General features: G+C 34.8%; 1 protein-coding gene across 1 annotated transcript in view; it reads right to left on the bottom strand.

The window, feature by feature from the left end:
- The window catches only part of EXOC6B (exocyst complex component 6B), a 697,089-nt gene that overhangs the window by 313,657 nt on the left and 367,711 nt on the right, over window positions 1-15,721 (bottom strand). Inside the window, exons 10-11 of the mRNA XM_040223938.1 lie at window positions 14,000-14,046; window positions 12,579-12,699 (exon numbers count right to left, since the gene is read on the bottom strand). Coding sequence (XP_040079872.1) covers window positions 12,579-12,699; window positions 14,000-14,046 — 168 coding nt within the window. The remainder of the gene's footprint in view (window positions 1-12,578; window positions 12,700-13,999; window positions 14,047-15,721) is intronic.

The raw sequence follows: 15,721 nt of genomic DNA, 5'->3' as shown, positions 1-15,721 counted from the left end.
GTAAATGGAGAAAAATCTGTATGTATAATTTTCTGTCCTGCTTTTATAATTCAACATTATAGTTGTGAAATTCATCTATGCTACTGTATATAGCTGCAGGGTGGGCATTTTCATGCTATATAATATTCCATGCTAAGTGTTTAACTCAGATTGTTCATTTTATTACCAATGGACATTTTGTTGTCCAGATGCTCAGTGGTGTCTGACTCTTGGCAACCACATGGAATGCAGCACACCAGGTTTCCCTGTCGTTCACCATCTCCCAGAGCTCACCTGAAGTCATGTCCATTGAGTCGCTGATGCCATCCAACTATTGACATTTAAGTCATTTCTAATTTTGAAAAGTGAACAATGCTGAAATGAATATTCTTGCATGTGTACTGTGGCACATTGGGGCAAGTTTCTCAAGGGAATATAGCTAGTAAAAGAATTTGTGGTTAATGAAGATCGTCTAGTTAGAAGATTATGCTATTTTTTCCAAAGGGTTTTATCAATTTAAACTTATTACCTTAGTAGTATAGAAGAGTTCTGAATGATTCATGTCTTTATCAACATTTGTACTACTAATTTTTACCTGCTATCTCATTTTGTTTTTATCTGCCTTTCACCAATGCACTGAAGTTGAGCACATGTTTCTCAGCCAAGTGAATTCTTTCCTTAATGAAATAACTAAATCTTTTGCTTGTTATTTCTACTGAGACGTTTGTCTCTGTTGTGATGATGTATAGTGCAAATTTTTATATATTTTATGTTAGTTCTTTGCTGATACTCTGTTGAAGATATCATTTCTCACCATATGTCTTATTTTATCTACTATCTTTAATTTTTTTGTTTTTTTCTTAGTTTTAATGTAGGCTAATGTATGAATCTTTATGGTTAGTGTCTCTTTTGTATTTTAGTTAGGAATTCCTTCCATATTCTAAACCACAAAGATACTCTCTTTCACTATCTTGTAGAAAATTTATGGTCTTACATTTCACATTTTGGTATTTTATCAACCTGAAACATTTTTTGGTATAATTATCTCCCCCATACTGAAAATCAATTGTTCTAGTACTATTCATTGAAAAGTCTGTTCTCTACCCACTGACCAGCAACAATCTTTGATAAATATCAAATATTTTTTTGAGGCCTATATTCTGTTCCATTATCTATCCAATGACAGTACCAGAGTGTCTGGTATTCATTTAGTAAGATTTTTAAATTGAGTCTTCATATTTGGTAGAGAAAAACCACCTGCCTTCAGTCTTAAGGAGTCTCTTAGCTATTCTTTGCTTTTGTACTGGCTTAAAAATATTATAAATCAAATTGCAAAGGTATTCACCTTTCCAAAAATAAAGATTATGGAGATTTTAATTGGCATTGAATTAAATTTATAGATAAATTTTAAGACAGTAGGTATCTATAATAATAACTCTTCCAATCACTGAACATGCTATTACTCTCAGTTTTATTTCGGTCTTCTTTAATTCCTTTCCATCTCTCAAAAATATTTTTGAGTTTTCTACATGTAGGTCTTGACATATTATGTTAGGTATATTTCTACTACTTTTAATGTATTTTATTGTATCAATTTTTATCTTTTAAAATTTTTAATTTTTCAAATTTTATTCCTGGATATAAAGTGACAATTAATTTTGCAACAGAGAATATGCTAAGCTCTTCCATTTATTATAATAATTTTTCTGTAAGTTCCTTTGGATTTTCAATATACTAAAATATATCATTGGCAAAAATGACAATTTTGCTTTTTCCTTTCAAAGGTTTATTTTTTAATTTATTTATATTGCTATCTTTACAACACTAAATACAACTATATTTATGAATGAGCCTGTATATTTATGAGCTTATGAGTTATGCTATCCTTCTCTGGCTTCATTATCAAGATTACTCACACCTCATACAACTCATAAAATGAGTTAGTACTTTCCTTTTCTGTTCTCCGAGAATTTATGTAAGATAACAATTGAAGATAAAACTCCCCAAACCTGAAGATCTCTTTGAAGGAAGAACTGTGACTGTTTATCACTTACTTCAGATGCATTCTTAACCTGAAAGGAATAGTTTTCTCCAGCTTAATGTGGGCAGGGCACCATACTAGACTCTCCATCTCAGGTAGGCCCAAGAGATTATAAAATCTGAGTACAAATTGTCTGGACTAACAAGCAACCTCAAGGGAAAGGCAGCTTATGTATTTCAGCGTATCACTCTGAAATTCTGGACTCTCAATTTCCCCTGGATTTGGGCTGATTAATTCCTTAATTACCTTACTAAGCACTCTGAGACTTAATGTCTTATATGACGCATATACATAAAGCAGTACTTTTAGTTGTTTCAAGCCGAACAGTTGCTATGAATAATCTAGCCTCCTATATTCCTAAAATGAGAAATGATTGTTATTTTATAAATTTTTCTCCTAGTCCATGAATTACTTGTTTTTGCTAAAGAATAGCTATTCATTTTGATTATTAACGTCTTCTATATCATGTAAATATTGTTGTTCACTCACTCAGTCTTGTCCAACTCTTTGCGAGACCATGTAATGCAGCACTTCAAGCTTCCCTGTCCTTCACTATCTCCCAAAGTTTGCTCAAACTCATGTCCATTTAGTCTATGATGGATCCAACCATCTCATCCTCTATCACCCCCTTCTCCCCCTGCCCTCAGTGTTCCCCAGCATCAGGGTCTTTTCAAATGAGTCAGCTCTTCGCATCAGGTGGCCAAAACATTGGTGCTTCAGCATCAGTCCTTCCAAAGAACAGTCAGGGTTGATTTCCTTTAGGATTGACTAGTTTGATCTCCTTGCTCTCCAAGGGACTTTCAAGAGTTATCTCCAGAACCACATTTCAAAAGCAACAATTCTTTGGTGCTCAGCCTTTTTTATGGTCCAACTCTCACATCCATACGTGACTACCGGAAAAACCACAGCGTTGACTATATGGACCTTTGTCAGCAAAGTAATGTCTCTGCTTTTTAATACAGGTTTGTCATGGAGCAGGCAATGGCACCCCACTCCAGTACTCATGCCTGGAAAATCCCATGGATGGAGGAGCCTGGTAGGCTGCAGGCCATAGGGTCGCTAAGAGTCAGTCACGACTGAGCGACTTCCCTTTCACTTTTCAATTTCACACACTGGAGAAGGAAATGGCAACCCACTCCAGTGTTCTTGCCTAGAGAGTCCCAGGGACGGGGGAGCCAGGTGGGCTGCCATTTATGGGGTCGCACAGAGTCAGACATGACTGAAGCGACGTAGCAGCAGCAGCAGCAGCTAGGTTTATCATAGCTTTTCTTCCAAGGAACAAGCACCTTTTAATTTCATGGCTACAGTCACTGTCCGCAGTGATTTTGGAGCGCAAGAAAATGAAATCTGCCACTGTTTCCATTGTTTCCCCATCTATTTGCCATGAAGTGATGGGACTGGATGCCACGATCTTAGTTTTTTGAATGTTGAATTTTAAGCCACCTTTTTCACTTTCTTCTTTCACCTTCACCAGGAGGCTCTTTAGTTCCTCTTCACTTTCTATCACTGGAATGGTATCATCTGCATATATGAGGTTCCTGATACTTCTCCAAGCAGTCTTGATTCCAGCTTATGATTCATCCAGCTCAGCATTTTGCAGGATGTATTCCCATGGACAGAGGAGCCTGGTGGGCTGCAGTCCATGGGGTCACTAAGAGGCGGACACGACTGAGCGACTTCCCTTTCACTTTTCATTTTCATGCATTGGAGAAGGAAATGGCAACCCACTCCAGTGTTCTTGCCTGGAGAATCCCAGGGACGGGGGAGCCTGGTGGGCTGCCATCTATGGGGTCACACAGAGTCGGCCACGACTGAAGTGACTTAGCAGCAGCATTCTGCATATAAGGCAGATCTCTAAATTATTTCCACCAAGATTTCTCCCAGCCTCATTCCTGCTTATGATATTTGTTGACTAAATTTAGAGTGTTCCTAGATTCCATCTGGAACATTTCCTGCTTTAACAAAACCCTTTGTTACTGCTGCTGCTACTGCTGATGCTAAGTCACTTCAGTCGTGTCCGACTCTGTGTGACCCCATAGACGGCAGCCCACCAGGCTCCCCCGTCCCTGGGATTCTCCAGGCAAGAACACTGGAGTGGGTTGCCATTTCCTTCTCCAATGCATGAAAGTGAAAAGTGAAAGTGAAGTCGCTCAGTCATGTCCGACTCTTAGCGACCCCATGGACTGCAGCCCACCAGGCTCCTCCGTCCATGGGATTTGCCAGGCAAGAGTACTGGAGTGGGGTGCCACAAAACCTTCTACTTCATACTTAATCCAATATTTTCTTTCCTCAGGCTGAGTCATTATTCTGATTTTATCTGATTTTCTAAGTTCAGAGAAATTTTTCAAATTTTCTAGCCTATAGAGGTACACTTTGAACTGTTTTTCCTTTTAATTTTTCTTACATTTTATTTCAGTGTCAATTTGGTTAGGGGAGCTGAATGACACATATTCTCAGTATACCCTCTGATTCAAAAATGGGTGTGTGGGAGGGTGAATATGGCTGTGGGTGTGTATCAAACCACTATCACAGTACACACTCTTGTCTGCCTATCACATAATAAGAAAAGATGTTTAATGTTTAATAGCTATAAAACATGAGGATTTTTGCCTATAGATTACATTGTCCCGTAATTTAAATTATAAAAAAGTATTTTTCCAGTATTATCAGATGATCTGCCTATCATTTTACTAGCAGTCAGGCTAGCAATTATATTAACAGATCTTCTAATATGAAACCATTTCTTATATGAACTCTGTATTATTTTAATACATAGGTACTACTAAATTTGAAGTCTATGTGAAATGGATTGTATAAGATTTTTCTTGAAATCAGCATTGAGAATAATATACCTTTCAAAATGTTTCTAATTTATGCAAAGATTGATAATTCAATTAGAAAATACAAAGAGTTTTAATTAGTGACAGAAAGTTGGAAAAATACATAATTCTTATAAAAAAATAACCACTCAGATAAAATGTTTCCTTTTGAGATATGTTTTGAAGTTTAGGTTGTCTATCTGTCTTTCTTGCTGAAAATATAATGCAGTAAATAGTATCATAGAATGGAACTGGTATATGTGGCATCAACTACACTATCTCATAATGGATAAATATGGTTCAGTGGGTAAATGTATGTAATGCTGAGTTATATTTTAATGGTTATGTTGAAATACAATTCCAATACCACCCAATTAAAGTATATAATTCAATGTTTTTTTTACATTAAAAAAATATCTTTGCAGATAGGTACAAATATAACCATAATCAATTTTAGAACATTTTCATCACCTCAAAGAGAAACCCTGTGCACCTGAAAGAGAAACCCTGTGCCCCTTAAGCTATCACCTGCTTATTCCTCATATCCACTTTCAGCCCTAAGAGACCACTAATTTCTTTATGCCTCTGTAGACTGATGCTGAACTATTTTTTAAAAGTAGTTGTGTCATTTTTCCTTCAGTTCAAAAGAATATACAGTAGATCCACAGATGAAAATTCCATTAAATTAATTTTTCCATAGATGTACACTTTAAGCAGCACACTTGCAACGTGTCCTATTCTTAATGACAATAAATATGATTGTATGATGAAGAAAACAGTGTATTTTCTTGCTGAGAGAGTTTTAAAGATTTATCATATTCTCAAATGTATCAGTCATACACAAAAAGTGAAGAACCACTGCTTTACCAAAAAAAAAAAAAAATTGGAAGAAATCTAAGTTTTCTATAAGAAACATAGCTTTTCCCAGGAAAAATAAAATTGGTGAAATTAGGGAAATAGATATAAAATAAACAAAATCAAGGACTTCTCTCCCTTAGAATGACAGTAATACTGGTTAACAAATATGAGTTTGAAACAAATCTTCTTCAAAATAGTACCTGAAAGAAACCATAAAATACCAAAATTAAGACTTAGACAGGAACACATAAAATATTCTACCAAAAGACATAAAAGCAAATAGGTGAGAAAAACACAAATATTCCCAGTGAAAAAATACCAGATACTGAAATAGGTCAATTACCTCCATTTAAATGTGCAGATTTACTGCATAATAACACTATGATTCAGTTTTAGGGGGCGGTAAGAGGTAAAAGGGATATGACAAAGTGATTCTTGAATTAGTCTAGAAGAACAATGAGATAAACAGTATATTTTAAAAGAGTATACTGTAAGATATATATGTCCTATAAAAAATTAAAGCATACTAACTCAAAGCCCTTAGTTCTTCATGTGTTTGCTCAAAAATGCCCTTGTAAGAAAGAATTTAGAAAGATGGTAACGATAACCCTGTATGCAAGACAGCAAAAGAGACACAGATGCATAGACCAGTCTTTTGGACTCTGTGGGAGAGGGAGAGGGTGGGATGATTTGGGAGAATGGCATTGAAACATGCATAATATCATATATGAAACGAATCGTCAGTCCAGGTTCAATGCATGATATTGGATGCTTGGGGCGGGCTGGTGCACTGAGATGACCCAGAGGGATGGTACGGGGAGGGAGGAGGGAGGGGGGTTCAGGATGGGGAACACGTGTATACCTGTGGCGGATTCATGTTGATGTATGGCAAAACCAATACAATATTGTAAAGTAATTAACCTCCAATTAAAATAAATAAATTTATATTAAAAAAGAAAGAACTTCCCATCCTATCACACACAAAATAAGATACTTTCCCCAATATTTCTTCTCTAGAAATCCCAATTATTCTTGCTTAGTTTTATTATCCTTCATGGAATTTATCAGTATTTGATGTTACATATTAATATTTATATTTATGTATTTAAGGTCTCTCTTCTCCTACTAGAATATATGCAGCGTGTGAGGAGGAATTTGACTGTTTTATTCACTGTTGTACGCCCAGAATTTAAGAGGAAATAGTCAATGGTTGGCATTTAATATATAAATGAAGCTTGCACTAGTCTAATGAATACATATAAAATCTCTATGAATATATGTTATTAAATCAGATATATATATATGTATACTATATTATGGTAAAACTTTCTCCTTGCTTATCCTTAATTTCCATGAATTTTTCAGAGTTTAAGTTTACATTTCATATCTGTACAACACTCTGTGATACTTCCATTATTACAGCTGCACTAGGCATAATGCTGTTTGCAGCACAGTATAAACTGCAATCTGGAATACATAATATCTAAACTTCTGACTGAACTGGAATATATAATTTACCAATGTAGTAAAAATGTACAGGAACTTGGCATGAAAAATGACAAAAGAATATTATTACCAAAAACAAAAAAGAAATTAAAGCATATTATATCAGATGTAGTAATCAAATAATAATAATATACTGATTCAAGACATACGGAGAGGGGCTTCCCTGGTGGTCCAGTGGCTAAGAATCCACATGCCAATGCAGGGTCCTCAGGTTCAGTCCCTAGTTCGGTAAGTTCGCACATGCCATGGAGCAACTAAGTCCATGTGCCACAACTCCTGAACCTCGCTCATCTAGAGCCCATAATCCACAACAAAAGAAGCCACCGCAATGAGAAACCCAAGCACCACAACAGACAGCCCCTGTTCACGGCAATTAGAGAAACACTGCATGCAGCAGTGAAGACCCAGTATGGCCAAAAGTATTAATAAATAAAGCTTTTTCTTAAAAGACATATAGAGAGAAGGAAGGGAGTGAGCAGGAATCAGAGCTCAGAAGTAGATCTTAGTATATATATAACATATTATTATATATGATTAAGGTGGTCTTCAACATATATTGGGAAAGGACAGATGTTAACGAACTGAACACTGTTCCCCACAAAATTCATATACTGAAGTCCTAGCACCAGTGTAGCCTTCTCCAAAGAGAAAAGGCCCTGGAGAGATAAAGTCAAATGAGGTCATAAGGGTAAGGTCCTAATCTGACCAGACTAGGGTCCTTTTAAAAGACAGTGGAATATATGCTGAGGAAAGGCCATGTGAAGACGCAATGAGAACGTGACCATCTGAAACCCCAAAAGAGATCCCTGACCAGAAACCAACCATGAAGGCATCCTAATCTCAGACTTTCAGCCTCTAGAACAGTGGCAAACTAAATTTCTGCTGTTGAAGCTACCCAATCTATATATTTTATTATGGCAAACCAAGCTGAATAAAACAACAGATCATCACAATACTGTCATTGGCGTGTACACACACACACACACACACTGATGAGTTGTTTTACAATAACTGGAGTCCAACCTCACACTCAATATTAAAATAAACTATTAGTTTGTGAATTATATGTTTAAAAAGTAACTACTGAAATACTAAAATTAAATATAGACAAATAATTATATTTCTTTGGAATAAGGAAAACATAAATAGTAAAGGTAAAGATCAATAAATGTAACTGCATAAAAAATTTTAAACTTTTGTAAAGCCATGAAAAAGGACACCAAAGGTCAGAGACACATGAAACTAAGAAAATATTTACAATCAGATAATACAATCTATTAATATATATCAAACTAGAGAATAACATTCAGATTAAAGTTAATGTTAAAAATTAACATCCATGCATTACTAATAAATATAAAATGACTAAAATACAAAATAAAGGTTATACATATCAACAGGAAATTATAAGAAGATATATGAATAAAAAAGCATGTGAAGAGATTTTTACTATCAGTATTAAAGAAAAATATTAAATTAAGATATAATTTCTGATATTACTAGATTGGGAATGACTTTTTTTGTTTTTAAAAATAACTTTCTGTGGAATAAAAGGAATAGGGAAGTGGGAATTCTAATAGATGATGTTTAGTGTGCTAAATGGTTCAGTGTTTCTGTAAAGCAAATTAGCAATATACTGCCAGAGCCTCAGCAATACACAGACTTCACTACATTCACATCTAATAATTTATCCTAAGAATAATCAATTGCCCAAGGTTAAGTTGGTAGAATATTTACTACAATGTTAATAACAGCTTAAAAAACTTTTTATAAAAAGCTTATCAAGTGAATTAATCTTTAAAATGTTACATCCCTGAGGTGGAATGTTATATAAATGCACATTAAAATTTACACAAATTCATTACCTGTTAAGTGAAAAATACAGCATGTTTTATTTAAAATATATATTGCATTATCATATATTCATACACAGAAAAAAGTCACTTCAAATTTACATATAAGACAGATAATAATTATGCCAGGGATCATGGCTGATTTCATTACTATTAATAATCAATATTTCCTATCTTTTATTAATCATGTTATCTTTGTATAATTTTTATGTATTAATAACAGCACACCATAAAATGAAAGATAGTAAGACATTTAAAAAATGATCCTAGGACAATGGATATAGTATGGCAAAAAATTAAAATGAGATTGTTTAATCATACCCTAAATGACATTAAGAACAGGTGGTAGTAATAAAAAAAAAAGAACAGGTGGTAGTAATAATATAACTATGTAAAAATCAAGCCATAAAATAGGTAAGAGACTTTTTTAGTTTCAAATAGGCAGAAACATTAAAAAATACTTTAAAATATGACAGATTTTAATATGATGCAAGCATATAATGGTTAAAATGCCAGATAAAGTCCTTGGACTCATATAAGCAATGGGAGAAATTTTTAAATAAGATAAATATAAATTAGATATGTAAACATTTAACATTTATACATACTAAAGAAACTACCAAGAAAAAGGAGAAAATATTGCAGCACATTCAGTAACAACATAACCTCTTTGGTTTCAAATTGATACATTAATCAATAAAGCTAGAGACAGAAGAACCAGAGATCAGACTGCCAATATCCACTGGATCATAGAAAAAGAAAGAGAATTCCAGAAAAACATCTACTTCTGCTTCATTGATTATGCTAAAGCCTTTGACTGTGTGGATCACAACAAACTGTGGAAAATTCTTAAAGGGATAGGAATACGACCACCTTATCTGGGTCAAAACCCAACACAGTTAGAACCAGACATGGAACAATGGTTCCAAATTGGGAAAGGAGTATGTCAAGGATGTATACTGTCACCCTGCTTATTTAACTTATGTGCAGAGTACATCATGCCAGGCTAGATAAAGCAAAAGCTAGATGCAACACTGCCAGGAGAAATATCAATAACCTCAGATACACAGATGACATCACCCTTATGGCAGAAAGCAAAGATGAACTAAATTGCCTCTTCATGAAACTGAAAGAGGAGAGTGAAAAAGCTAGCATATAACTCAACATTCAAAAAACAAAGATCATGGCATCCGCTCCCATCACTTCATAACCAATAGATGGGGAACCAATGGAAACAGTGACAGACTTCATTTTCTTGGGCTAAAAAATCACTGCAGATAGTGACTGCAGCCATGAAATTAAAGGACACTTGCTCCTTGGAAGAAAAGCTATGACAAACCCACATAGTGTATTAAAAAGCAGAGACATTACTTTGCCAATAAAGGTCTGTCTAGTCAAAGCTATGGTTTTTCCAGTAGTCTTGTATGGATGTGAGAATTGGACCATAAAGAAGCCTGAGTGCTAAAGAATTGATGCTTTTGAACTGTGGTATTGGAGAAGACTCTTGAAAGTACCTTGGACTCCAAGGAGATCAAACCAGTCAATCCTAAAGGAAATCAATCCTGAATATTCATTGGAATGACTGATCCTGAAGCTAAAGCTCCAAAACCTTGGCCACCTGATGTGAAGAGCTGACTCATTAGAAAAGACCCTGATGCTGGGAAAGATTGAAGGCAGGAGGAGAAAGGGATGACGGAGGACAAGATGGTTGGATGGCATCCCTGACTTAATGGACATGAGTTTGAGCAAGCTCTGGGAGATGGTAAAGTACAGGGAAGCCTGGTGTGCTGCAGTCCATGGGGTCTCAAAGAGTCGGACATGACTCAGCAACTGACCAACAATGACAGACCCTACTAATTTAATTGCACAAAGGCATCTAAAGTAATCATATCCAAAAGTAACTTATGACTTTCCCACTCCAAACCATCAATACCAACACTATCATCCAAGGAAGGAAATTATAAACCTAGGCCCTGATACTTCTTTTAACCTTATCTCTTATATTTAGTCCATCACAAAGTATTATAAGTCTTACTTCCTAAATATCTCTCAGACTCATCTACTTCTTTCCATATCTACCATCACTTTTGTCCAGCAATCATCATCTCTTGTCTGGAATACTAGACCAGCCTACCAATAACTCTTCCCCCCACATCCATTCTCATCCCTCATCCATTATTTAGCTAGAATAATCTTTTAAAAATAGAAATCTGATCTTCTCACTCCAATTTACTCTACTTCTGTCCTGAACACACATATTCCACTTAACTCACTGCTTAAAGGGTCAAATGGGTCCTAAATAATGTGAAATCTTCCTATTTTTTTAAATTCTTACTTCCTACCATACCTTCTTAGGGTTCTATGTTTTATGTTCTACCCACTTGGAGCATTGCTCAGTTTCCTTTAAAGTGGCTACACTCCCTTCAATTCTAGATTTTAGACATGGTATTTACTCTGAAACACTTGATAATGTATAGATAGAGACGACTCTAGAACCATTTCTTGAAATTTTTAAAATACCAAATTATCTTTTATTATTAACTTCTCACTATTGTTCCTGAAACACTTTCATACATAATAATACCACAAAGTCCTTGCACTACTGTTCCTTATACCTAGTATGATCTTTAATTGACCTTTGCACAAATACTGACTTCTTGATATTTAGATCTCAGAATGCCATGTCATATCAACTTATCAAAATCAGATACCTTGTTGTCCTAATATATCACTCTCTTTTAACTGCATTGCATTATCTCTGTCTGATATTGATTAGTTTATTGGGAATCTCCCCAATCATAATACAGCTCTCTAAGAACAAAGTCCTTAGTCTTATTCATTCTTGTATTGCTATGATCAACATGTAATCCTTGTTCAAGAAATACTGAATGAATGAATAAATGAATAATTCAGAGCCAGGATTCTCCACCTGTAATAAAGTAGATTATCATTAAAAATTGATGCTATCATAAAACAGATCAATAGAGCATGGAAACTGAAAATTAGGCAATTTATTGAAATGTTATGGAGTAAGAATAAATCTGTGAACTTCAAACCAGTATTAATAGGCATTACAAAGGAACTAAGGTGTAGTGGCTAAGAAATGGGCTCTGCAGCCATACTGTCAAGGTTCGAATCCAAGCTCTGCTTGTTGGGTGATAATTAGGCTAGCTACTTAACCTCTCTGAGGTTGTTCTGCAGTCTACATGACAAATATAAAAACAGTATCTGCCTTAGAAAGATGAAGTGAATATGAAATATATATGCAGTACACAGTAACAATACAATAACAATGCCTGAGACATAGAGAACAATCAGTAAATGTTAGCCGTTGCTTTCTTAATGCAAAGAACATCCACAAAAGAGGGCTTAGCGTTAGAGAACATGCAGTTTGAAGTGGTTACTTCCATAAATCTTTCATGAGTAAATGATATTCATAGGATGATTTTAAAGCTGTAGAATACTGAATACTGTAGAGACAATTAGCTTGAAGTAAAAACTTCTCTTGGGTGTCTTACATACCGAGTGAGTACGGAGTGCTGCGATGGTTTTTGAAAGTGCCATTTCCCACAGTTCATCAATGTAGGCTCTATTTACTAAGCCCTGTGTTGTATGTAAAATGTGATCTTCAACCACAAAAAAGCTAAGATTGAGGAAAAAAAGAAAGCACAGCTGTCAGAAAATAGTTTGATTACTATTTTCAGCATACCACAAACATTAAGAGCTGCCATTAAATTTGAAGGCAATACTAGTGTTTCTTCTTAGAGAAAGCTATTTGGTATAACAAACAAAATCAGATTTATTAGACTTGGAATTATACCTTTGATCAGGATTCATATTAATCACTTCAATAGAAACTGGAATTATATTTGCATTAAATGTTAACCATGCTATCCTGGAATTTAAAAGTGAAGAAAATAATGTTTATAGATAAAGGAGACTAGTTTCACTACAGTAAAAACACCAGGCCATTAAAACATTTTACAAAAAACAACAAAAGTTAAAACACCCATTATTTTAAGAATCCAGCACACAAAATATTAAAACAATTCCCCTTATACAAAACTTTTTCATCAAAGTGTTGAAAAGATATAGCACAAAAGTAAAAAAATACACACATATTTTTTAACATTCTGCTGTGGTATCCTAATTTTTATGCATCTGAAATATATCTTTAGCTATCTTACCTAAATAGTCATACTAATTAAAACAATTCTTTACATAGAGAATTGCTCATGATAACACTTTAATAAAGTTATCAATTACATTACAACAATCTGAATTTGAAGAAGAAATTTCATGGAACAATTCAACTTACTTCCCTTTTTTCACTACAAAGTCACTATTTTGCAATAAGAATAAGCTGCCTATATTTGGGGAGCTTACTGGGGAACTGCAATTCCAAACTAGTGTATATTCTCAAGATGACGGTGGCAAATGATGCAGTCCATGGAATAAATTTGGCACACTGCTTATTTTTATAACTACTGTTTTATTGGAACACACCAATTGTGTCTCATGTATATATTGTCTATAGCTGTTTTTGTACTGCAACAAAGCTGAATAGCTGCAAGAGAAACCACTTGGTTGTTGAACCTAAAACATGTTACCATTTTGCTCTTTTAGAAAAAATGTGCCAACATTTGTTGATTGCTTGGTTCTCTCTTAACAATGGAAAAGCAAAATATCACATATAATAAGGTTACAATTCACCTTTATTCTTCCTTTCTCCATGAAAAGTATTCTCAACAATATAATGTTGAAACAAATACACATTCCTTTAAAATCATCAGATATTCAAAACCAAATCTTGTTTTAAGAATTTAAATAGAGAAAAGAAAAATAAATTCCCAAAGAACACTTGTTATACTTTTCTAAGTCTCAGGAAAAGTGTACAAACTATTGAAAGTGTATAAATTTAAGGCACACACACAAATACTCACCCGACAATTTGATTAAAATACTTCCTGTAGCCGTCTAAAGTTTCATGCTACAAAAAAGCAAAGAAGAAAAAAGTTATTGTTTTTGTTTTGATAAAGACACAAATCAGCTAAATTTCTTAAGGCTCAATTCCTAAGACTATAAAGTAAATACAACAAGAGTACCTACGTATCTATGCCCCAACCACTAATGCTAAAAAAGCCGAAGTTGAACAGTTCTATGAAGACCTAGCAGACCTTCTAGAACTAACAAGGTGTCCAAAAGAAGCTGTCCTTTTCATCATAGGGGATTGAAATGCATCAAGAGATATCTGGAATAACAGGCAAGTTTGGCCTAGGAGTACAAAATGAAGCGGGGCAAACACTAACAGAGTTTTGCCAAGAGAACACACTGATCATAGCAAATACCCTCTTAAAACAACAGAAGAGAAAGAGACAACTCTACATATGGACGTCACCAGATGATCAGTACCAAAATCAGACTGAGTATATTCTCTGCAGCTGAAGATGGTAAAGCTTTATACAGTCAGCAAAAACAAGATCGAGAACAGACTGTGGCTCAGATCATGAACTCCTTATTATAAAATTCAGACTTAAATAGAAGTAAGTAGGGAAAACCACTAGGCCATTCAAGGATGACCTAAATCGAATCCCTTATGATTATACAGTAGAAGTGACAAATAGATTCAAGGGATTAGATCTGACAGACAGAATGCCTGAAAAACCAAGGACAGAAGTTCCTAACATTGTAGAGGAGGCAGTGATCAAAATCATCCCCAAGAAAAAGAAATGCAAAAAGGCAAAATGGTTATCTGAGGAGGCCTTACAAATAGTTGAAAAAAGAAAAGAAGCAAAAGTCTTAAAGAAGAAAGGGAAAAACATACCCAGCTGAATACAGAGTTCCAAAGAACAGCAAGGAGAGATAAGAAATCCTTCTAAAGTGAACAATGCAAAGAAACAGAGAAAAACAATAGAATGGGAAAGACTAGAGATCTCTTCAAGAAAATTACCAAAGGAGCATTTCATGCAAAGGCAGGCACAATAAAGGACAGAAATGGTATGGACCTAACAAAAACAGAAGATATTAAGAAAAGGTGTCAAGAATACACAGAATTATACAAAAAAGGTCTTAATGACCCAGATAACCACAATGGTGTGATCACTCACCTAGAACCAGACATCCTGGAATGGGAAGTCAAGTGCACCTAAGAAAACATCACTATGAACACAGCTAGTGGAGGTGATGGAATTTCAGCTGAGCTATTTTAAATCCTAAAAGATGATGCAGTTAAAGTGCTGCACTCAATATATCAGCAAATTTAGAAAACTTAGCAGTAGTCATAGGACTGGAATGTCAGTTTTCATTTGAATTCCAAAGAAGGGCAATGTCAAAGAATGTTCAAGCTGCCCCACAATTGCACTTATTTTATATGCTAGCAAAGTAATGCTCAAAATCCTTCAAGTGAGGCTTCAACAGTACATGAACTAAGAACTTTCAGATGTCCAAGCAGGATTTAGAAAAGGCAGAGGAACCAGAGATCAAACTGCCAACATCAGATGGACCACAGAAAAATCAAGTAAATTGCAGAAACACACCTACTTCTGTTTCATTGGCTATGCTAAAATCTTTGACTGTGTGAATCAGAACAAACTGTAAAAAATTCTTCAAGAGATGGGAATACCAGACCACCTTACCTGCCTCCTGAGAAACTTGTATGCAGGTCA

Source organism: Oryx dammah, unplaced genomic scaffold (assembly GCF_014754425.2).
Source record: "Oryx dammah isolate SB20612 unplaced genomic scaffold, SCBI_Odam_1.1 HiC_scaffold_25, whole genome shotgun sequence".
NCBI lineage: Eukaryota > Metazoa > Chordata > Mammalia > Artiodactyla > Bovidae > Oryx > Oryx dammah.
Note: the sequence above shows the minus strand (reverse complement) of the source record. Positions and strands in the feature narration are given on the sequence as shown.